The following is a 25,118-nucleotide window of genomic DNA, read 5'->3' as shown; positions in this document are numbered from 1 at the left end:
TTTCCTTGAGGTTCCCACGAATGAGCAAATTTATTGAGACACAAACTGCGAAGTGCACTTTGCTTACTCCCCACGAGCACGGCTGCTCTCCGTGTGCGTGTCCAGATATCCTGAGTACACAGCACACACATGTTCCATTTGAAAACAATCAAAGTAGACATGGCGAGAAACAATGCGAAGTCCAGCTCAGAGGGAGGAGAGCTGAGCACTTCCTCCCCCCTTCTGATCTTGATTCAATTGAGTCCGTTCCAGCCGACAAGCAATATCTTTTTCAATCACACACTCACGATGCAATTTTTTTTTTTTACCTTATACACTTTGTTGCTAATAAAAACAAAAATACAATCTTTGACATTAGATGATGTCGTGTTTCTAGGTAGTTCTAGTTCAACAAATGTTAAGGTTTCCTGACATCGTGCAAACCTAAAAATAACATTTTCACACTACTCACTGTTGATTTTCCATGTGAAAATTAGAATCTTCTGAGGAAAACATTTGCCAATAATGGAATTATTAGATAAGACAGTTCACAAATATACTATGTCACAATCTCAAGCAAAATTAAAAAAAAACTGAAGCATTCCTGCAATTCTCTACTACAGTTGGCTACTTAATGCACAGTATCACTGTCATGTGTCTCAGAAAGGGGCTAAGGCATCAAAAGTTTAACACTCATTATGTTTCGTCATATTTTTTTTTATGGGCGTCAAGGTTGACTTAAAAACAAAAACACATGATTAAGACTTTCTTTGTAGGATTCACTCCCGAAATCTACTTACTTAAAATTGAGATTTGTCACAAAGTCAAAAAGGAGCAAATTAACATGTTTCTATTTAAATAGACTTCAGAGCAGGTAATTAAAGAGCCAAGGGAAACAGATTCAATTCAAAAGGACTTGCAGTTAAGTTTTCTTCGGCTGTTTTTATTCATCTCAGTGGCTGCCATTTTGCCTTGCACTGCCACTTTGCTGTCAACTGAAAATGTCATCACAGACAAAATGGCCGCCCCCGAGATGGATTCCAAACCAGTGGATTTTGCTGCCTAATTTATTTTCCACAGACAGAGTTTTAATCGGAATGATGTGTTTAGACTAGTGGGGCCGCATAGAACATATTATTGCAAAGAAAATTGTTGACGAGACTTCCCCTGTAATACAAATTAGAGTGAAACACGGTTTAGGTAACCTCATTTACAACATGACTCTAGTTGCAATTTTTTTTCTCATGATGCTCCTCTAATAATGATCATCACCATGTAGTCGTCATCTGATTTAGCAAAATCTTTTGCAGACTCATCCATAAACTGCATAGAAAACTCACATGGAGGGAAAGCGTGAAGCACGCCGCTGTGCTCCTTGTCACGGGCGCCCCCCACGGGGAGGCTGACGATGCCGGCCGCCTCCTTCTGCTTCAGGTAGGACACCAGGTTCTTCAGCGGACGCTCCGTCGAGTCTTTGCCCTCGGCAGTCGTGCCGTCCTCCGATTTACCGGGCATGGCGAGGAGGACGGAGAAGCCGCTCGGTCCGGCGGCCTTGATGCGGCGGGAGACCTCCTCAAGCTTGGGCCGGTCCATCCGCAGGCGCTGGCTGATTTTCAGTTGCGACGCTTGGCCACCTTTGGGGCCGTCCTGGAGCAGTCTGGAGACCACCGCCGCGTCGCCATCCAGCAGGTGCAGCACTGTGGGGAAGCTGCTGTTCTTCAGGAGGAGGACGCCTCGCCACACCTGACTCAGCTTCTGAGTGGAGGGACGCTCTTTCCCCGCCGGGCTCTTCGGTTTGTCGCCAGGTTTGCGTTTGCGCTCCCCCTCGGAGCATGAGGCGGCTGCATTCGGGCTGAGAGTTCTTCTTCTCCTGTCCTGACTGTTTGGGCGGCCTTTAGTAGGTGATGTTCGACCAGGGCGAGGCACATGTTCGCCGTCACTGTCTCCGCCTGCATCTGCGGGGCTGCCGACGCGCGGCGCCCCGTTGTTGTCGGGCGAGCGATCTGGACGCCACCCGTGCTCCAAGTTTCGTCTGCGGCGACTCACGTCTCCTCTTTGTAACTCCCACTCCCGTTCCACTGGCCATTGTTCACGGGAATGTCTCTCCAGGTGAGAAACGGGCGGGAAGCCGGACCCTCGCATCCTGTCGTGGACACCCAAGCCGGACCACTCGGCGGGTGAGGAGAGATCTCGCTCTCGGAAGCGAGGCGGCGGCGGCGGCGGCAGCAGAGGCGAGCGCTCTCTAATGGGGTCGGCGAAACGGTGATCAAACGGTGCAGGGACCAAGTCAAAGTGTGGGAGTGGCAGAGGAGGCTGAGTGTAATGCTGCTGCTGCTGCTGCTTGTAGTGGTGCTCAGTGTCAGCAAAGTCCACCCGGAGTCTCCTATCAGGACCCCCGAGGGGGAAGCCTCGCATGTGGGTGCAAGCAGCTTGAGCGGCATCCAGGCTCTCGTATTGAACGTATGCCCATGCTTCGCCTTTCCTGTAGTCTATAGTCCTGATGGTGCCGAAACGGTCGAACTCTTTGGCCAAGGCGGCCAGGGAAATCCACGAGCCGAGGCCGCCCACCCACAGCCTGGTCGTGGGCGTCGGTTTGCCATATCCGATTTTAACCTGGTTGTGGCGCAGCACTTTCCCCGACATGGCCACTTTAGCTCGATGGGCCATGTCAAGATTTTCAAATTTGAGAAATCCAAAAGTGCTGTTCTGGCCGCGCGCTGCTCGTTTAATGTCCACTTCGGTTATGGTGCCAAAGCGGTCAAACGCTCGCCGCAGGTCACTCTCAGTCAGGCCGATGTCCAGGTTGCCGAGAAACAACGTCCTGTTTGCTCTTTGGTCGTCATCAGGCAAGTTGTCATTGTGGAATTCTGGAAGGAACGCAGCGTGATTCCTGGCTTCATATAAGGAATAATATGCATCTCTTTCCACATCTGTGAGGTGAGGCAGGGGAGGGGGAGGAATGGGCCCCAACGCCATTTGCTGTAACCGGAAGTCTCTGTAGCCCACACCAGTGGGGGAGAGCTGTCTCTGGGGGTGCGCGTGTCTGTGTCCTGGTGGGAAATTGTCTTTAGAAAGCGGGGAACGGCTCCTGCGCCGGTACACCACGTCGACTTTGAGGGGCCGGTCGAAGAGCACCAATCGGCCACATGCGTGCTTGGCCGCCCGGGCGTCGTCGGGTTTCCGGAAGTTGACGAACGCTACCCTCTCATCGTTTTCCCGACTCATTTTCACACTCACGTTCCCAAATTTCTTAAACTCATGGAAGAGTCCGTCTTCTATATCTTCGTCGTTGAGCTGCGAGCCCAGATCACTAATTTTAAGAGTCTTGTACTCACTTTCGGGAGACCTCGGGTCGCTGCGTGAAGAGAGGACGGCGCCACCGTGCGTTCCTAGAGGAGCTCCGTAATCATAGCCATTCCCGGCCCGAATGTCCGAATAATTGTCTCTTTTGTCACCGGGTAAGCTTCTCCTGGACGAGGCGCCACAGGAGACGTAGTTGTTGCCGTTGTTGCTGGCGACGCTCAGCAGCTCTCCAGTCCTCCTGCTAGCCAGACTTCCTCTTCGCTCTTTGCCGTCATCGGGCACCCGTGAGCGTTTCCTCACCGGCGAGCGGTCTTTCTCCTTCATTTCCAAACGCCAGTATACACGAGGTGAAACACAAAATGGTGTCTTACTACCAGAAATCCAACGAAACGTTTCCAACTTGAAACTAGGCCGAAGGAGAGCCCTCACTCGAGATAAACGAGCGCCATGTTGGAATACTTTACTACTGTACCGGAAGTCACGCCTTTGTATCTGCGGTGAGTTTTGATTGGCTCGACGGAGACGTCGCTCAAAACAAGAGGACGTGCGTGAGCCTATCACAAACAAGGGTGCGGTTCCGAAGTCGCCCCGACGAGCTATTTGAAAATTGCATACAGATAACGATTGTGACACGAGGCATACGTTACGACTTTTCTTTATGAGGCTTCAAAGGCGTTCAAACATTTAGCAACTCGGTGGCTTGGCGATATTTATTTGCCCTTATACAATTATATAATGATCGAGATACTTTACTTAGAAAATAAATTTTTATTAACCAATTTTAGAGAAAATAGGTACTACAGTACTTATTATTCTACATAAGTTCTATAGTAAGTAGAATTAACTTGAAAGTCGTCTCTTTTTTTATTATGGCAAATCACTCGTCTCATGTTCTCTCCATAATTACAATAAACACACGCTGATTTTAATTTTTTATTTTTAACTTTACCATAATAGTAACTAAAGAAAAGAAAATGTTCTGAACAAGTAAACAATATCGTAAACCGGACATTGGTTGTTGTTGCGACTCAAATACCACAAGAGGGCAGCAACTGTTTATAACTCAGACCTGTCGTAGCATTTAGTTTTTCTTTTCTTTTTTAATTGTTCTTTTCTTTCTTATATATTTTTTTAATATTTATGTAAAGGAAATTTCTTTAATTGGTCCATTTTTTTTTTAACTAACAAAGCAGCCAGTTAATTACCCCCCCCCCCCCCCAAAAAAAAAAAAATGCTCACAGATGTGTCACGTACATTCTTGTTTTAGTCATCTTTTTTCACAGCAATAATTTAGATACATAATTGAGCCAAAGACCTTTGGACAGTACTATACATCACTTTTTATTTGTCTGTCATTGTTTTGTTTGTTTTTATAAAAATGATGTTCGCAGTTTTACTTTGCAACATAAATATGCTGCTGTGTGGTCGCTTGCATAATTGCTGATGTGTTGGTTTTATTGTGATTATTAAGAGTTTAAAATGCTCTGGCATGTATGTAGGACACTCCCACACAAGGATTACAGTTTGCACCACAGCAGGGTGAGAAATCATGCAGTTATTAATAAATGGAGTAAAAATTTTAAAAAAAAACTGCCAATTCACCCACATTGTATAAATGGTTTGTTAAAATAAATTATAGGTTTTTCTGTAGGATCAATATGACCCAGTTACTTGTTGCAAGAAGACCCATTTGCTACGGGATAGTTTCATGGGATTATAGTGTCCAAAAAAAAAAAAAAAAAAAAGGGGACAGCAGCTTTGCCCTCAACCCTGTGAGCTGGCCTAGCCTGGCCTCTCTTTGAGAGACCATCTGGTGAAGTTCCTCTATGGAGAGTCACATGTTCTTGTGGGAGAGGCAATCTGCCACCGGCATTAAAATGTGCATCTCAAATACGCTCACCATTCACTCGTAAAACGAATTAAAGTAAAATTATAAATCCGTGAATACAATTGAGTAACTTCAATTTGAGTCATTAAAATCCCCATCACAACTCTGTCAAAACGGATGATCACGAAATCAGTTGTACTTGTGTAGCTGTTTAGTAGTAAAAAAAAAAAAACAGTTTGAGGGCACGTGCCATCTTCCTGCGGCGGGCTTGGCGAGTCACTGCAGTGTGTGTGTCATGACAGCACATGACACACTTTCTCCCTGGTCTGAACACCTGCACGGTCGCAGCACGTCCTCTTTTACACTACAATGAGGAAGACTGATGGTAAACAGTAAACATTCAAAGCACAAATTCACGGCAACCAAATCAGCAATCAGCGCCCATTCATTTCTGTAATTATGTTTGTCCAAGCGTTAATACTGAATATAATTAATCTGATACGTGATAATAGCACAGCCCGGCTTGGGGTTTATTTTTAGCAGATGAGACTGACCCAGACAGCGCAAACACAAGAGGAGAAACACAGCAAGGATGGAGGGAGGGAGGAATTTAAATGAGACCGGAGTGAAGGAAAAGTACTGGACGGATGTGGCGGTGCAGATGCAGAATGCATGAGCTCACGTGAGTGGAAGGAAGGCGCAGGAAAAGAAAAAAAGAAAAAAGTCACATGGCGGCCCAAGGTGAACGGCATAGCAGCGGAGGAGTGCTGACGTCACCACGCCGAGAACAGGACAAGGGGGATAGAATCGCAACTCAAGATTGTCCCACCAGGAGACTGGATGACAAGGAAATAAAACAGATCGTTAAAACGTGGCAGCATCAGACAGATGTGCTTAAATAATGTCCTTGCTGTATTGTTGGAGTTAACTTCAGCTAATTAGGTCCGGATTGGTGTCGAAGGATTCATGATGTTGTAGTTCCATCCAATCATTTTCTGTAGTTTATACTGTCTGGTTGTGGCTGAGTAGGACGAGAGGCAAATCACACCTTGAACTGGTGGGCAACCAATCGCGGGGCACATATGGATAAAGTGGCTATAAAAAGTCGACACACCCGTGTTCAAATGACAGGTTATTATGATATACAAAATCATTGCAAACCTTTTTTTTCTTCTTTTTTTATTTTTAATTTTGCTATTAATGTGACCTATAACTTAAAATAATAATAATAATAATAGTAATTTAAACAACTGAGATCATGTGGTTGCAAAAGTGTACACACCCTCATAACTGGGACGTGGCTGTGTTCAGTGTTAACCATCTTTTATGTGCCTCTGTCTAGCCCCAAATAAAGTCTTGATCACAGGTCACCAATGTTGCTTGTTCCAAAAATAGCTCAACGTTGATGGGACATTGTGATTTTCTAGGAATTGTGATTACTTGAAAATGTGAATAACGGAAGAGCTTTATATAGTGCTTATGTCGCCTAATTATTATGAGAAATCATTAACATGATTCATGTTTTCACATAAATGTATGTCATTAATAATAACTAGGGTTGTCACTAACTAATCTTTTTATTATTGATTACTCTTCAAACATTCCATCGACTACTCAAGTACCGGTAAACGCCCCACCCCTAGTTTTGAGGCAATTTTTTGGGTCAATTCATTTTCATGGTTGAAGAAGCCAATAAGTAGCTCTCAGCTTCCGCTCTCAGTGACCGCTGGTCTAGCTGTTCTAGTAGGCTTTTCCTGTCATTTTGTCTCGAGTACTAGCAGAAGCGTGAAGGTTTTGTGCTAACACTGACTACTATTTGGATCTATCCATTGTTATATGTTCCAAAGAAAACATGGTTGAATGGTTAATTGATTATTTATGTATTTCAATAGGTCACATCAAGAGTAGAAAAACGTTCAAATTATTAACTTTTTAAATCACCAAAACCTGTTATTTGAACAAGTGTGTGTAGACTTTTTATATCCACTGGGCTAAAGTCCTCAACAACAATGAATTAAATTGAGTATGGATGGATGGTTTGATCCTTGACACCGTAACTTATCAAGTGTGAGGCAAATGCGCTACCACTCAACCACTGTTGACCTTTTCTGACACGTTGACACAGATGGACAGATTGTGCGCTAAATGTCAACTTGCTAACATTAGTTATGTAATTAAAATCCCATTGAGCCTGAAGAATATCACATGAGGGAGTGGCACTAGGCTGCAAAACCAAGAACACTGCATAAAACAGGTTCATTCTTTGCAAGTGCTGCACCTTCCTCTCTCAATATCTATGCCATGTTTTTATTGTTACATAAACATGGCAGGAATTTTGCTGTAAAGTTATACAAGTAAGCAGTGCCATACATGAGTTGTTTACTAATTACAGTAGCTTACTTTTGTATAGTTTGCAATCAGAAGAAGGCTTTTTAAATTTTTTCTTCTGCTCGGATGAAGTGATGCAGAGCGATGAGTGTCATATGACCCCAGTGTTGCTGTGGCAACGGTTCCCAGAAGTCAGCCTGAAGAAGGTGTCACCAAGTAAGAACGAGGAGTAGAAACAGATAAGACCTTGAGCACATCTGGAACTCTGCATAGTTCAAGGGAAAATAAATGAATAAAATGACATGCACAGCAGGGCAAATATTAGCTCTTTTATAATTGGCGAAAGTCGGCTGATTTTCTTGTCGTTATTTGCATTTTTTTTTTTTTTTTTACATTCAAAAAGTCCCCCCCCCCCCCCCCACACACACACAAAAATGGCCAAGCCCTAACAATTATCAAGACCAACCCAAAGAAAAAAAATTGTATGATAGACAAATACTGTTTGTTAGCGAAAAAATTTATAAGATTGGTTATCACTTGGTCAATTTTTATTTTACGTTGCAAGGTGGAGAAAAACGACAACAAAAACAAAATGACAACACTCACAAGGAACGATTCTGATTCCAGCTCCTGGTATCCATCTGTAGGCTACGCCCCTTAAATGTACACAATTACTACAGAACATCCTCAACTCAACAGCTGTAACAAGCTGCATAAGATGAAATATAAAACACAATAAATATAACACTAATAATGACAGTAATTAAATGTTGTAAAACTTGTACAGGTTATATTGTGATGCACGTATTTTATTTTGTATTCATGTTTTGAAAAACTTTTACAGTTCATTTACCACATGAAAAATGGTGGCGATGGTATTTGAACAGGGGTGTGTTTACTTTATCTTGGTGTCAAGAGGAGGAGGATTTTTTTTGGGGGGGGGGGGGTGCATGATTTATGGTGCCCCGAGTTGCTGTCTGCTCCTGTCCTGCATCTCTTTTGAAAAAATGACCTTCGAAATGAAGACAAAATAGTCGCAGGACATTGAAGCGAAAAAATAACACAAAACCTTCTTCTGCTGCAACAATTTTACTGCGAGGGAGACATGATTGATGACTCACCGGGAAGACTTACATTTTACAGCACCATGACAAGACAGATGACAAATGAAGGACATTTGCACATACCAATTTTGAAGAAGATTTAAAAACAGAGTAAATATATGCTCACTTAGTAGATTCTGGGTTTGAATCTCAAATTCTAAAAACATGCACTTTAGGTTAATCAAAAATCAACAAAATTTCATCCAAGGATAAGAGTAATTTTTAGATTAGTCGTCAATGAATCTAACGTGGTTATGTAATGTAGGAGGAAAGTCTGATTATTATGTTATGATATTGTTGATGCTGTTGTTATTTTTTGGGTGACTCCACTATAGCGTGCATCTCTCACGTGCTCATTTACAGATCATATCACATGACAAGACGAAAGCTGCGTTACTCCATCACATCCTCAAGTAGGAGTGACCTTGAGACCCCCCCCCCCCCCCGCGCCACTTCCTCCCACCCAACATCAAACCATCCGCAACCGACCGCAAATGAACGGCAGCTGATCGTTTGTCATTTGCGTGGACAATGCGCGTAAGTTGCGTGCGTCACGGCGCGGCCGTGTCCCACCCTGCGTGATGCTGCGTCCCACCCAATTCTTCCCTTCCCCCTCCCCTTCTCCTCAGTCATCCGCCCGCCCCATTCAGACACGCACACGGTGGATGTGCAACCCACGGTCCTCTCTTCCGGCGGTTTAATCCCAGATGCGAGGATATTTTTGACCTCAGCAAAAGACTAACGGTAAGAGGAAAATGGGTTGTTTTACTCATACTTGCTCGTCATTCTCTGGACAATCCTCAAACATGTAAAAGTATTTTCATTAAGTAAAAGTTGTGTTTAATTTATAAACACGTTTTTATTTTATGTATGTTTTCTAAAGGGTAAAGTGTTTTATTGTAATTGTGCATTTAGTGATTAGAATGTTCTATTATAGGGAGCAGCAGTTTATCATGAGTTTCATTTAGTCAAGCTAAAATTAACCAGAAATCTTCTTTAGAGTGATAAAAGCCACTTTTCAGGGTGGATTTTGTCGTTTTTGTTCAAATGTGTTGTCTCTTCTCTTCCCACAGTCATGTTCTAAATTGGTGTTTATGTGAGTGGCTTGTGACCTTGCTGGAGCTAGAACGTAACTAGAATGATAAGTGAATTATTAATGAGGGACTATTGATTTTTATGACGAGAAGTGTCACTGTCTTCTACCATTGTTAAAAAAAAAAAAAAAAAAGAAGACAGAATATCACAACTGGTGGCTGTTGCACTTTTTCCAAATTGTCCTAAATAAGTCCAAATCTGTTACAGCGTAACGTTCAAGGTCGAACAGTCCGTTCTTGCATGTTGGTTAGCCTCAGATTTGCTCATATTGAAGAAATAATTGTCACAAATAGGATACAGTAATAGTAATACAAATGATGTGTTTATGCGTGGCAATTAAAAGTAACATACCGGTAAATAAGCTAGCAACAATAAGACCTTGCTCACCATGTAATGATGCGTGACGGAGGTGTAACACTTGAGGAAGAGCAGCTTATGCTTGCCGACGGCGAGTCAACTTCATCGCACTTTTTAACTGCCACACAAGAAGACAACAGCTGTACAGTGATTTTTTTTATTTCATTTTTACTCACTCTTGTATCTTGCCTGGCAGGTGAGCGTCATTACATAATAGATAGACGAAAAGAAAGAGGCAGAAAACAAAGAGAATCTCATATTGTGTATTTAAGAAAACTGTAGTACAATCCATTTTAGAGGGCGGCCATTTTGCCACTTGCTGATTACTGAAAATGACACCACAGTTGCTAAGGGCTCAAGTAACGACCAATCATGGCTCAGTTTGCGAACATCACATGACCAAACTCAGAAAACAGGCAAGCCGTGATTGTTTGTTACCTGAGCAACTCTGATGTCAGTTGACAGCATGTGGCAAAATGGCCGCCCATTGAGATGGATAAGATTGGGTGGATTTGGCTGATATTATATACTAGTGGGGGTACATACAGCATTATTGTAAAGAACATTTTTGGGTTATTTTACTTTTTTAAATAAAAACACTTGTTTTGGGAGGATGGACAGATAAAAGGCATTTCCATTCATTTTAATGTGAAAAGATGATTTGAGATAGAAGTGAAGTGACATTTTGCCATTTTCAGCAGTAAGAAGTTAATATTTTGCATATAATTAATTTGATAACTTTACAATTAATACCTTTAAAAAGATTCTGCCACTGAAAATGACCATCACGTGCACTTTGATTGTGTTACAATCATGGCTCAGTTTGCAAAAGTCACATGACCAAACCCTGAAAACAGGTGGACCACCTTTAATAACTTCGCTATGTGACTTATGACAAGCCATAAAATGCTAAATATGATGACATCTGTCAGATGTTCACAGGACACGATGACCGATACGGTTATTTACATTTTGATAGCGCTCTTAAAAAGAAAGTAATTTTCCTGCAACCTTACTGTACACAAATAAGACTCGTCAGACCATCAGATGGGGGGTCATGATGTGGATTATTGGATGGCAGAGTTGATGTTTTCATCTGGGATGTTGCAGCCTGAACACGACTCGTGTGCTGTAGCGCGGGATTGAATGACAAAACAGGATGAAGGCTTTACGGTTAATGCATGTCGGATTACGCAGACTTGTGAATGGCTGCGGATTATTACATCACAGGCTCATGTTGACATGCAGACGAGTCATGAGTGCAGATGTTGAGATGAAATAAATGAACAACGGCATTAAAACGGAAGTCAAAATTGCAAGTCAACGAAGCACGAAGGGGCTTGTGGTGTGCGACGAACTTTAAAGATGGATCAGGGGAGGAGGAGGAAGTGCTAGTGCGCTATTTCCTCTATCCAGAAATGGACTTTGGGGGCGGGGTCTGTGAATAAGCATGCAACATAAGAAAGGTTCTCATCCAAAGCGTCACGTTCACGTCCTCCATTAGTTTGAGAAGTGGCAGCCACCATCTCCCTATCAGAGGGGTGGGTGAGCGAGGAGGGATGTCTACCAGGCTTGAGGGGATTAGTGGATTTACAGGGGGTTTGGAGGGAAGCTTCACTAAAGTTAAGCTCGCAGAAAAGGGAAATTAAATTTGCAATTTGCACGATTGGGATTTTTTGTGAGACCCATGAAATGCAGGGTGAGTTGTCGTTTCTCCGTGATGAAAGCGACTGTGAAATATTAAATTTCGTCCCGCTCCCTTCCTCTTCTGTCTCTGTCACGTTCTAAAAATCTAAGTTTAAATTGTTATCAGTTGATTTTCTTTTTTGTTTTTCAAATGTAGGACTGAGGCCCCAAAAAAGAACAAAAGCATCTATCAATCTCCAGCATCTCCCTCATAGCACCATCTCCACTCTAAAAGCTGCTTCCACTTCTCCCAACTGCCACCAGTCTCCGGCTACCTCCCCGACTCCCCCTTCCGACCCTCGGCCTCCCCGATGCGTAAAAACAGCAAGGTGACGCAGCGCGAGCAAAGCCATGAGCATGTCACAGAGTCGGTGGCTGACCTGCTCGCGCACGAGGAGTCGCCGGACTACAAGAACAGCTCGCTGAACGTCGGCGCCGCGGCCGGAAAGAAAGTGCCGCAGATTGAGGTGCCGGAAAACGATGGCCGGCCGGCATGGAACAGCAAGCTGCAGTACATCCTGGCGCAGGTGGGCTTCTCCGTGGGCCTGGGGAACGTGTGGCGCTTCCCCTACCTGTGCCAAAAGAATGGAGGAGGTGAGTTGGATTGTGTATTGATTGACCCCCATTTTCCCACTACAAGATCCTCCATCTGTCTATTTGAGTCCATCTGTTTTGGATGCTTGACAAGAATGAGTACAGAGTGAAGATGTACTGCTACATTAGCTTCTCATGCTAGTGGATTGCGATCGAACTTACAACTGTACACAAACCTCACCTACTTGTCTTTGGGGTTTTTTGTTATTGCTTTTTTCCCACTCTGAGACAGTCAATAATCAAAATGTGTTACAGGCTCCCTCTAGTGGTATTCAAAAGAATCACTGCCTAATTACAGATGGTTACCTTTGAGGGTTCATAAATTAGCATTGCGCCTGTTTGTTGTTTATTTAGTTTTTTATTTAAAATCCCTGTAAAGTGATTTGATGATTTGAGTATTTTTTACATTTGACACACCACAAAGAAGAGTGTTTTTACTGGACGATGTCAACGCTGGTCTGCGTGCTAACTCGCTAGCCCTCTGGCTCACCATGTAGCTCGCTAGCCAGCAGATCAGCGTCATCCAGTAAGTAACCACTTCACTCATTTACGTATCAAACATTAAAGTATTTAGAAATAAATTACTTAACAGGGCCTTTAACATTTATGCATAGTAAATGTTAATAGAATCATAAAATAGCCAACTCAACACTCTCATTGGTTTACTCACGCAAGGCCCCGCCTTTTAAAGTGACACACATTCAAATTGTCAGATACTACAGAGTAGAACGTGGAGATTTTGACCCCAAGTGGACAAAAATAATACCTGAATATTTTGTATTGGCATTATACAGAAAACATAAAAAAGAAACTGTACATAAATAATTAACTGTACGGTTGATATTTTGTGGCAGCCTGGAGTGTGCTTACTGTATTGCGTATAGAAATCGCTTGCCTAAATTTAGCTGCACTATCGATTCCACTCCTGGCTGGGCGGGCTGTGTAAAGCCATACTTGGACAAAGAGAAAAGCACAATCAATATAAAGATAATTGTATACTGGGGGCATGTAACTGGATGCGTACACAGCAGGGCTATAATAATGTTTGATCTATTTCATTTTGATGTTTGTTTTTTAAATTCAATTGTAATTATTTTTAGAGCAGGTTTGTAGTTTTCATTTGTTTTTGCTTAATTTGAGGTGTAAAAGTTTTGGTATTAGTTTTTAAATATATGGAGCATTTGTCATGTGTGTCGAGCTTCAGTTACCATTTTTTAAAAACAATTTCTGTTTTTATTTTGTTTCATTATTTTTATTTATTTATTTTCATTTTTTGTTATTAAGTTATTTAATGCACAGTAAATCTGCAGCCAACGCAATTAATGTTACTTCCAAGCAGGATTTATTGACACACCGGACTAAGCGTCATTCGCCAGCCTGGAGTCTGTCACACATTTGTCCTTCATTCACACTGTGTACGATTTTCTCACTTGATCTGTGAATGGGATTAGGTTGGAGTCTCGCCTCTACACCTCCTCCTCTCACCCACTCTTCCATCCATCCTTTAACCAGCTCCCCCCCTCTTCCCTCATCCATTCTTTCACCTCCTCTCCATCTATCCTTTCATCGTCACTCATCCCTTTCCCTTCCTTTACTTCTTCTCTTCCTTTCACTTCCTATGCTTTCAAATTGCCTCCTCCATATTTAGGCTTTCAAGTCTTTATGCATGATTTCTTCTTTCACCTCCTCTCTTATACTATCACTAATTCTCCTCTTCCTTTTGCTTCCTCTCTATTCATCATTTCATCCATCCACTTCATGTGAGCATACAGTTGATATTTTTGATGCAGTTCATGTTTTGGTGGCGATAAATTGCTTCATTCCGGACGATGGCTTAATTTTTGCCCATCCTGATTATATCTCAGGGGATTAAGCTGCAATGGGACAAATTTAGACTAGAGATTGACACAAATTGAGGAGGATGATTTTGGTAAATATATCTCGCTTTAGAAAGACGCTGTTTTTTGCCAATCATTGTTGTCGTGCGGGTAAAAGATCTTCTGTAAATCAGCTTTATTACGCTGTGTGTCTTATTCGCCGTAAATCAAAAAGCCTATCTGTTTTTCAGGCGCTTATCTGGTCCCGTACTTCATTCTCCTGCTTGTCATCGGCATCCCGCTCTTTTTCCTGGAGCTGGCTGTGGGTCAGAAGGTCAGACGCGGGAGTATCGGAGTGTGGAACTACGTGTGCCCACGTCTCGGCGGTATCGGAATGTCAAGTTTGATGGTATTACAACCACGCCTGTCCATTGTTTTCCATTACTCGTTTCTTTATAAGGGTTGCGGGTAACTGGAGTCAATCCCAGATTTAGACTTTCCCGACTTTTGTAATACGAGCCATTGTTATCTAAAAATGTGTGCTTTGACTTGTGAGCACTAGCTTTAGAGACAAGCAAGGTATATTGGAAGTAAACTCACTTCACAATCAGTAGCAAATAATTATTCTTAAAAAAAATAGGCTTCAAACTGTTTTTAGCCGCTCCTACTTTAACTCTACTATCAAACAAAAAATATAACACAGAAAATTACACCTTGTCTATTTAAAACAAACACAGGTATGCCTTAGAAAAGTCTGCTTAGCTTAAAGCTAACAAACAATATAAAACGCCATTGACATGCTAACGATTAGCATCAATAGTTGCAGACTTAGAAGCAATGACAATAACTTAACTCAAAGCCATAAAGTAAATACTGTAGGCCTACTATTCTTCTTCGTTGGTGTCTGCCTGGCTGTATCATACTGCCTCCTGGTGGCCAAGGTGGGGACACCAGAAGGAGCAGCACAATTAATTGGTTTGTAGCATTAAAGTAAATTATCACAGAGTGTTATTTTCCTTATTAAGAAATACAAACAAAAAATATTTTTAGGGGTGGTGGAACAGATTGAAGTGTTCTGTTCATCACGATAGGGGGATATGATTTGAGATACAAGTGTTTTGAGTTACAAGTGTGGTCACAGAACAAATTAAACCTCTCCTACTTTAACTCTACTATCAAACAAAAAATATAACAGAAAATTACACCTTGTCTCTTTAAAACAAACACAGGTGTGCCTTAGAAAAGTCTGCTTACCTTAAAACTAACAAACATTTTTTTAACTTAAAGCTAACAAACAATATAAAATGCCATTGACATGCTAACGATTAGCATCAATAGTTGCAGACTTAGAAGCAATGACAATAACTTTACTCAAAGCCATAAAGTAAATACTGTAGGCCTACTATTCTTCTTCGTTGGTATCATACTGCCTCCTGGTGGCCAAGGTGGGCACACCAGAAGGAGCAGCACAATTAATTGGTTTGTAGCATTAAAATAAATTATCACAGAGTGTTATTTTTCTTATTAAGAAATACAAACAAAAAATATTTTTGGGGGTGGTGGAACAGATTAAAGTGTTCTGTTCATCACGATGGGGGGATATGATTTGAGATACAAGTGTTTTGAGTTGCAAGTGTGGTCACAGAACAAATTAAACCTCTCCTACTTTAACTCTACTATCAAACAAAAAATATAACACAGAAAATTACACCTTGTCTTTTTAAAACAAACACAGGTGTGCCTTAGAAAAGTCTGCTTACCTTAAAACTAACAAACATTTTTTTAACTTAAAGCTAACAAACAATATAAAATGCCATTGACATGCTAACGATTAGCATCAATAGTTGCAGACTTAGAAGCAATGACAATAACTTTACTCAAAGCCATAAAGTAAATACTGTAGGCCTACTATTCTTCTTCATTGGTGTCTGCCTGGCTGTATCATACTGCCTCCTGGTGGCCAAGATGGGCACACCAGAAGGAGCAGCACAATTAATTGTTTTGTAGCATTAAAGTAAATTAACACAGAGTAATATTTTCCTTATTAAGAAATACAAACAAAAAATATTTTTGGGGGTGGTGTAACAGATTAAAGTGTTCTATTCATTACGATGGGGGGGGCGGAGATGATTTGAGATACAAGTGTTTTGAGTTACAAGTGTGGTCACAGAACAAATTAAACTTGTATCTCGGGCCATGACTGTATAAAAGTCCAAAAGGCTTCACAAGCATAACAAGGATGCACCGCTACGTACGCAGGATGAAGTAACTCCATCACCGAAATAGCCTGCCTCCGAGGCCTCCTGAGTACATGGAAGGTATTGACATGTTTGGCAATGAAAAGGGAGCCTTTCTGTCGAGTCGCACGGCTGCCGCAGATGTAGCTAAAAATAGCTTTGAGAGTATCTAAGTTGAAAAGAGAGCACTTTAATTATTCACGCCTCCCTCCAAGCCGATGTAGCCTCAGAATGTCTTGCATGACTGGTGGCAACGTGAGCCTGATTGTGGCTCCATGTATCGGTGCAGATCAGTGTAGCGCGAGCTCTATTTTCATAGTGTGATGATTATTTTTATTATCATTATTGTAGTTTTTAAATACACACGCATCTGCAGAAATACTAATACCCGGTCTAACAAGCCTCCACGCATATTTATGTCAGGCTAGATTTGCAGCAGACATACTAGAAGATCATGTCTATCTTTTCTGTCCATCTAGGTGTGTGGCTTTGTGGGGCTCTACTATAACGTGATTATAGGCTGGAGCATCTTCTACTTCTTCCAGTCCTTTCAGTATCCTCTGCCATGGAGTGACTGTCCTATCAGGAAGAATGGGACGCTTGCCAGTGAGTTTCTGTACACTACATCCATCCATCCAATTTATTGAGAACATGCTAATTCCACACAGGAAGGAAGGAGCCCGGAGCTCAGAACTTCAGAGCCGTGAGGCGGCTTAGTGTTAACCACTCGAATGCTGTACCAGCCCATTTAAAAAAGTTAAATACAGTGTTTTCAATATCTTTTGGATTTTTAAAACGGTTTTATCATGCAACTCTCAAAACAAATGAAGAAATCAATAATCCTCATAGAACTGTGTTCCAATAGTGATTGAAATGGTTTGCAATGGAATGAATAAAATAGAAACCACATCTATGATTTTTTTCCTTCCATTTCAGTTACGGACGAGTGTATCACTGCATTTGCTTTTGGAAAAGTCCAACAATAATTGTTACATTAATTTGATTGATTACAATGTACTTAATCATTTTCACATTTGTTTCCATTAAATAAGTGGTTAATTGATTTCTTGAAAAAATGTAAATATTAGAAAAATAAACTATTTGACATATACATTTATTTTATTGAATTATTATGAATAATAAAATAAAAATATCTTATTAAAATATATAGTTTATAATTAAAGCCCAAAAAAACCCAAATGGGGCCACCAAGAATTTCTTTTCATCTGTCTTTGTGGCTCTCACAATGTAGTCGTGGAGCCGGAGTGCGAGAAGAGTTCAGCCACCACTTACTTCTGGTACCGCCAGACCCTGAACACGACCAGCACCATCGCAGAGAGCGGCGGCCTCAACGTGAAAATGACTTTATCTCTACTGGCCGCCTGGATTGTCGTCTGCCTTGCCGTCATAAAAGGGATCGCCTCTTCTGGGAAGGTCGGACAAAAGCAGGAGATATGAGGGACTTTGTTACGCTGCAACATACTGGATGTGTTTAATGTGTCTCACAGGTGATGTACTTCAGCTCTCTTTTCCCATACGTGGTGCTCTTCTGCTTCCTGGTCCGAGGTTTGATGCTGAAGGGATCCGTGGATGGCATCGCTCACATGTTCACTCCAAAGGTGACCCCGAGGGAACTATCAAATAAATGATATTTACCTCTCACATAGGCTGCAAAAAAACTCTCTCACCCACCAAAATAACACCACAAATAGACACCTAAAGAAAATTGTAATCACATGAAAACTCTTACAATCACCGAAGAAAATTTCACCAGAAAAAAAACAGGCTCACAGTAAAAACCTCACACTCATTAGGAAAAACTCTCACATTCGACTAAAATGCTCACATTTGACAAAATCCTCTTAACCCCAAATCTCACACTGGGAAAAAAAACTAATTTTCACAAAAAAAAAGCCTCAAACTCTCACTCACACCAAATCTCTCATATTCACCCAAAAACTTCTTACATAACCTAAAAAAATAATTCATCAAAAAAATCTCACACATACACAAAAAAAAACACATTATCCCAAAAACCTCACTCACAAAAAACATCTAATCCTGTCCCTCAACCACTCTTACACAGGAAATCTCACACATACACAAAAAAAAAGCTTGTATTTATCCAAACCTTCAACAACAACAAAAACACTTTCTCAAAAAAAACCCTCACTCACACCAAAAATTCATATATACACCAAAATAATTCAAACAGCTACAAGCCTCCCACACGTACCAAAACTCACACAAATAACTCTCTCACACACCCACACAACTCTTGCCAAAAAAACAAAACATTTATCATGCTCACCAAATAAACACTCACATTTTGGAAAGGAACTCACTCACACTAAAATAAATAAATAAATAAAACCCTCCCACAAAATTTCTGACACTGAGAGGATGGGATGTCAAGTCTAATTTGGATAAAGAAAAGTCTCACACAACATTTTTTTTTTCATGTTAAGAGGATTTTTAGTAAATAAGAGCTTTTTTTGTGTGTGTGTGAGATTTTATTTTTGGCACCTCAACAGACAACTTGAGTTCTTTTACCTTTTCACATTTTAAACGGAACACTGCTAATTGCCGTCTTCCAGCTGGAGAAGATGCTGGAGCCTCAGGTGTGGAGAGAGGCGGCCACCCAAGTTTTCTTCGCCTTGGGTCTGGGCTTCGGAGGGGTCATCGCCTTCTCCAGCTACAACAAGATCGACAACAACTGCCACTTTGATGCCGTGCTCGTCTCCTTCATCAACTTTCTCACGTCCATCCTAGCCACGCTGGTGGTTTTCGCCGTACTAGGCTTCAAGGCCAACATCATGAACGAGAAGTGTGTTGTAGAGTAAGTTCTGGAGCTTTTTTCTTTCTCCTCCAGAAAGTCATACGTGTCGTCAATCACATCAATGGGTACACTTGCACAATTAAAGAAAAATCCTGTAACTGGCAGTATTACATATTACAAGGGACTTTTCTTGTGCTCCAAATGCATCCAGGTATAAATTTATGGATAAACTCTGAAAAGTAATATTATGGCCTGTCGACTGTACTTCCACAGTTTGATACATTTTTTTCTATTATAAACCATTTTTTGTCTATATAGAAACGCTGAGAAGATTGTGGGATACCTCAACTCAAATATGCTGAGTCATGATCTGATCCCCCCGCACGTCAACTTCTCTCACCTCACCACCTCCGACTACGCCGAGATGTATCAGGTCATCAAGACGGTGAAAGAGGGCAGCTTCCCCCAGCTGGGTCTGGATCCTTGCGTCCTGGAGGACGAGCTCAACAAAGTGAGCCAGAACTGGGTTGTCCAGTCCACAGCAGGTTCCGTCTTTGACTCATCCTCTTGACCCGTCTCTGTGCAGGCTGTTCAGGGCACCGGTTTGGCTTTCATCGCCTTCACGGAGGCCATGACACATTTCCCCGCTTCGCCGTTGTGGTCCGTCATGTTCTTCTTCATGCTCATCAACCTCGGACTGGGCAGCATGATCGGCACCATGACCGGCATCACCACGCCTGTCCTCGACACCTACAAGGTCCAGAGGGAGCTTTTTACAGGTAAACTAGTCATTTATTTGACAGTTATACTAGTAGTGGTGCTTTGAGATACAAGTGACCAAACTTTGAGTTTTTTGAGACACGAACCATCATTCGGACAATTTTTTGGTTTGCGAGAATTTTTTTTAGACACTAGCATTTTACGGTGGACGTAAACTTAACTCCCCTCACAATAAGCAGGTGTGTCAAACAAAAATTAACACAAAGAGAATTATACATTGTGTATTATAAACAACCTAATAACTCCATCCTAATGTTCATTAGCTTGATGCTAACAAATAGCATTGGCGTTGTGTGTTATATACGGGGTTTCTGGAGGTATCAACAAACCGAATTTAAAACTTTAAACTTAAAAAGAATTTAATATCTACATCATACTGCATATACTGTTTATATATTAGAGCTTTCAGTCGATTACCATTTTTAATCATAATTAATCACATGATTTCTAGAGTTAGCTCGGGATGAATCATAAATTAATCGCACGTTATAAGTGTTCTAAATGTACAATAAAAAATATTTTTCAAGTTTTTCATACACTTGTTAGCAAAAGTGTACAGATATGGTTACCAAATGCAAATGTGGTTGCATCTTTAAGTTCATTGATACAGTAATCTCATGGCAAGTAATTCATGAAGTTCCAGTTAAATATTGGTTAAAAACGGTGTGAAACGTCTGAGTAATTTTCTGCCACTAGGTGGCATTAGTGTTTCATGTTGGTGACAGGAAGAGTACATTTTTCTTTTCAAATTCAGAGCAATTAGTATTTGGAAAATGAAGCAACCCGTGGACTCCAGGCCATTTTGTTCACTGTAAATTACATCTAGTCACAAATAAAACATATGTTTATCACATTTCTTTTTGCTAAATTATCTTCTGTTAAGAATGGCTATTACCATGGACACCAAAACGAAAAAAATAATATTCCTTTGTAAAGGCAGAATTTTTATTACCGTTCTTGTATTGACATTGAGCAGTTGTGCCTAATGATTGTTATGTCCAGTTTAAGAGACCCCTATTGTGTCCTTTCCAACCAATTTTTTTCTCTCCACCTCCCCAGTGTGCTGCTGCATTGTAGCCTTCCTGTGCGGCCTGCTGTTTGTTCAACGCTCAGGGAATTACTTCGTCACCATGTTCGACGACTATTCCGCCGGCCTGCCTCTCACTGTGGTGGTCATCCTGGAAAATGTGTCGGTGGCTTGGATTTATGGCACTAAAAGGTACAACAACTGCAGATGAGTGTAGGTAGGTGAATGGGGGATTGTTTACCGAGGCAGGATCCCGCATATACCGTTTAATGTTTCTGCTCCTCTGTTGCCGACAGATTCATGCAGGATTTGGAGGACATGTTGGGTTTCCGGCCTAACATCATCTACTTCTACTTGTGGAAGTACGTCTCCCCCATCTTCCTCATTGTGCTCATCTCGGCTTCTGTCATCGAGATGGCCATCAGCCCGCCTGGGTACAACGCGTGGGTGCAAGAACTGGTCAGCCGTGTCTTTTTCTATTTATTATTTACCATTCAAAACATTAGCTACACTAGTACAATCAGTTATTAGATTTTTTTTACATGCATATTTAACTGGGTGGTTGGTTTGGTTTGTATGTGGCCTGATACAGTGGATATAAAAGTCTACACACCCCTGTAAGTTGATGAGTAGGTAGGCAGGCTCTTGCTCAACTCGTATCCTACAGTACATTTTAGTTAGAACTCTTCTACTAAGTCTGACGATGACTCACCCCTCCGTGTGTGTGCGTAGGCTCAGGAGCGCTTCCAGAGCTACCCCCCATGGGCATTAGTCATGTGCTTTGCTCTCATCGTGGTGGCCATGCTTCCCCTCCCCATGGTCTTCATCGCCCGTCACTTCAACCTGATGTCGGACGGCTCCAACAAGCTGTCCGTCTCCTACCGGAAGAGCATGATGAAGGACATCTCCAACCTGGAAGAGCAGGACGAGTCCAGGTTCATCCTGGGCGCCAAACCCGGCGAAGCGCCCGCACGCAAAGCCCACCTGGCGCCGGGTGGGAACAAACCCACGGACCCCAACTCCCTGTCTCCAAAAAGCTGCTATGGTACAGGCTACCAAAACGCCGCCATCAGCCCGACCACACCGTCACCGACCACTCCTACCACACCCGAGTCTGACTTTTGACTGAATCATCCACTAGTTCAGTTTACTGTCAGGGGGGGGGGGCAAGAATCCCCACCACAGCCCTCCAAAAAAAAAAAAGCACATATACAGTACATAGCTGCAAATCACTGAATTAATGCACTTACAATGTAATTTCCTTTGCCTTAGCACAAGGAACCTCGGACTTTAATGACGCACTACTCACTAGTACAGAGCAAAGAGCCCCCCCGGAAAAAGGCTGTGACTTGACTTTGTGTTGCAACACAGACAAGGTAATCAATGCAGTGATGTCAGTGTGTGTGTACGTGTTAGCACCGCTGAACAGATCAAAATGTATTGTATATAGTTGCAAAGCTCAAATTGTGTATCATAAACTACTGTATGTTCATATTAACTGTACTTGCTCAAATAGTGGCCGAGCAGTGTTTCCTAACCTTTAAATCGCCAAAGCACGTATTTTACATTACAACAATCTCAAGGTATGTCACCAAACTGAAATGCTATAAAAAAATATAAACCGGTACGTATTTCAATTTACACACAAATTCACTTGGTGTGAAATTTGGTCCTTTTAAAATGAGCACAACCTTATATGAAGATAAAAAGGACCTACTGCCATCTAGTGGAAGAACAAAAAATTTACAGGTGTCAAACTCGAGGCACGGGGACCACATCTGGCCCGTCTCGTCATTTTATGTGGCCCGCGAAAACAAAATCAATCATGAAGCTTGCTAATATCTCTACGAAAATTTCAAATTGTCATTTGTAACAGGTGAAGAAATTTCTATTCTTGACGACTTCTGATTTCGAAACTAGTTATCCATCAATTTGTTGCTTACTGTGTATCTGATGGCATAGATGAAAAAATACATTACTTATAGTAAATAAAATCAGATAATTTACTGCAACACATCTGATCATCCATTACAGCACAAAACATTTCATTAGTCAACTGCAGAGTTTCAAGCAGCTACATCTGTTTACAATGGGACTAAACCACATTTTGAGGTTCAGAATGGCACACTAACTAGTCTGACAGAAGAACAATAAATCATCATTACGCAGCACAAGGCGGCACACTCAGTTACTATTACTTATTATTTTTGACTGCTATATGCAAACAGCCCCCCGCCCCCCCAAGGGATGACGAATTTATGGCATTTATTTGAGGATCGGCATTTATCTATTTGTAAATGGAGTGTCTATTAAAGCAGAGGCCACTATTTGACTAACTACAGTATTTCATATCACTCTTCTATCGTCCAGTCTATATATAGCTCATTGAACATGAGCTACTGTAATATAATGCACACTCATGCAGTTTGTGTTATCATATCATCCATTACACTTCATCATAGCAGGAATTCATTCATTCCATTTTATACACCAAAGAATTACAAGCACACGGCAAAAAACACTTGAAATGTGATTGTTTAAATATAATCTGTGCTACAAAAGCACAAAAGATTTTCCAGTTAACAGTGCACTAAAACGCACTAATGATGCTCTCAAAACACTTATTCTGCTTTTTAATTCAACTATGACGCACAACAAATTACTGAGCCTAATCTCTAACCTGCGGTTGTAGGTTGCTCTGTGCAGAGTAAACACACTAAGTCGGTTCCCGTAGCACAAATAATATTTGTTGTCAAAAACCTAATCAATGCACACAAATTGCAATACTCCAAGCTAAACGTATCACATTTGTCACCAAGTAGCACAAACATGTCAAGTGTGAATGGAAAAGATGGCTTCATTTCTGTACACACTGCTTTTGTGCATAGTTGATTGTAAACAAGCACATTTAAGCTTCTATTTATTTTCTTAACTCATAATATTCAAAGCAGCGCTATTATTAAAAGGATTATATTTATATTCCTGTATATTTGCAGCATATGTAGATGTGATGAATGTTATCCTATAGGCAATGTATATTTTCATCTTAATTGTACATTTAAAGACTATTTTGTAGTTTGTGTACATGTTGTTGGCTGGTGGAAATGTTGCCCAACTTGACTTTTTCCATCTCAAAGAAAGATCCAAGGAAGGCAAAGATTGTGTTTACTTGCTCCATCCATTGTTTGTCTCCTAGTCTGTGGTTATAGTAAAGATAGTCTCACGGGGCATTTTTTTGTGGCTACATTTTTTTTGCATCTTATTTTCTATAGACTTTGCAAGTGTGGGAAAATACAGATTGCAATGTTTTGCATTATGTAATGTGAATACTGACATGTAACCATTTTGTTCAGAATATGGATTTCATGAGGTGACGTATATCGGTAAGTGTTGCATCATAGAATAATGAATGTTATGAATACACAAACATGTCCGTATGGTTTATGTTGTCCTCTAGGAAGTCTGTGCACAAGCAATAACAAAACTGCAAAATAAATGTGGCGATGGGGAAAATAATACAAATGATGGGATACAATTATTGCTAGATATCCTTAATTATACTCGAGTGAGTGAGTGTTTTGTCCACTTTATACAATAAATTCCCCGTGGCAGGGGTCTTGCTGAGCACATCCCCTCATAATGTAATCCCATTCTCCTCAGTGATGATTGTATTAAGATTGTCATTATTGTACAAAGAAAAGTGTGGTTTCACTAAAAATACTAATAAATATAATAAGATTGTTGCTTCATTTATTTTCATACTCGATAACATTTCATAGTCTGTACTTTTGTGAAGATGTTCAGGGAGGGCTTTACAGTACAGTGTTAATTTCTACAGCAAGACCGCCCCCTGGTGGCTGTGAGAAAAATAGCAAATAGCATCAAGAGCACTCACGCTAGGCAGCTGCTGGGCTGTGTTCGCCGTTAAAACGCTTGGGGAGAGGTGGAGGGGGGCTGCTGAGCTGACGGGTGGACCTCTGTGGCAAAAGTTGAAGGGCTCCTGCAGATTTAACATCAGATGTTAATTGTCAAAGAGCTGTCAGATAAGTTGTATGTTGTTTGCGAAGAAAGGGTGCTCACTTACGTTTCCTTGATTGCGCAATTGATTTATGCCATGTAGCTTCATGTTGTGACTCAGAACAGAACAGCATAATAACAATAAGAGTAATATCAAAGTACGATACAGTGTGACAAATTGACAAACT

The 25,118-nt window shown here is 41.3% G+C and overlaps 1 protein-coding gene and 1 pseudogene across 2 annotated transcripts; one reads left to right on the top strand and one right to left on the bottom strand.

Moving 5' to 3' along the window:
* Positions 1-3,820, bottom strand: LOC144056849 (RNA-binding protein 15 pseudogene; annotated as a pseudogene).
* Positions 3,821-9,045: 5,225 nt separating this feature from the next.
* LOC144056581 (sodium-dependent neutral amino acid transporter SLC6A17-like) lies at positions 9,046-24,656 on the top strand. Of its 2 annotated transcripts, XM_077573513.1 has the most exons (12): positions 9,047-9,285; positions 11,837-12,273; positions 14,342-14,499; positions 16,807-16,933; positions 17,580-17,761; positions 17,836-17,946; positions 18,925-19,166; positions 19,425-19,617; positions 19,693-19,885; positions 20,946-21,105; positions 21,210-21,372; positions 21,646-24,656. In XM_077573513.1, the coding sequence occupies exons 2-12, from the start codon at positions 11,991-11,993 to the stop codon at positions 22,036-22,038; spliced, it is 2,205 nt and encodes a 734-aa protein (XP_077429639.1). In that variant the 5' UTR covers positions 9,047-9,285; positions 11,837-11,990; the 3' UTR covers positions 22,039-24,656. The 2 variants fall into 2 exon arrangements, with proteins under 2 accessions (XP_077429640.1, XP_077429639.1); XM_077573514.1 differs by lacking the exon at positions 21,646-24,656 and having other exon boundaries at positions 9,046-9,285; positions 20,946-21,130; positions 21,210-21,357.
* The last annotated feature ends 462 nt before the right edge of the window (positions 24,657-25,118 follow it).

Source organism: Vanacampus margaritifer, chromosome 8 (genome assembly GCF_051991255.1).
Source record: "Vanacampus margaritifer isolate UIUO_Vmar chromosome 8, RoL_Vmar_1.0, whole genome shotgun sequence".
NCBI classification, from domain to species: Eukaryota; Metazoa; Chordata; class Actinopteri; order Syngnathiformes; family Syngnathidae; genus Vanacampus; species Vanacampus margaritifer.
The sequence above is the reverse complement of the archived record's forward strand: the minus strand, read 5'-3'. Positions and strand labels throughout refer to the sequence as shown.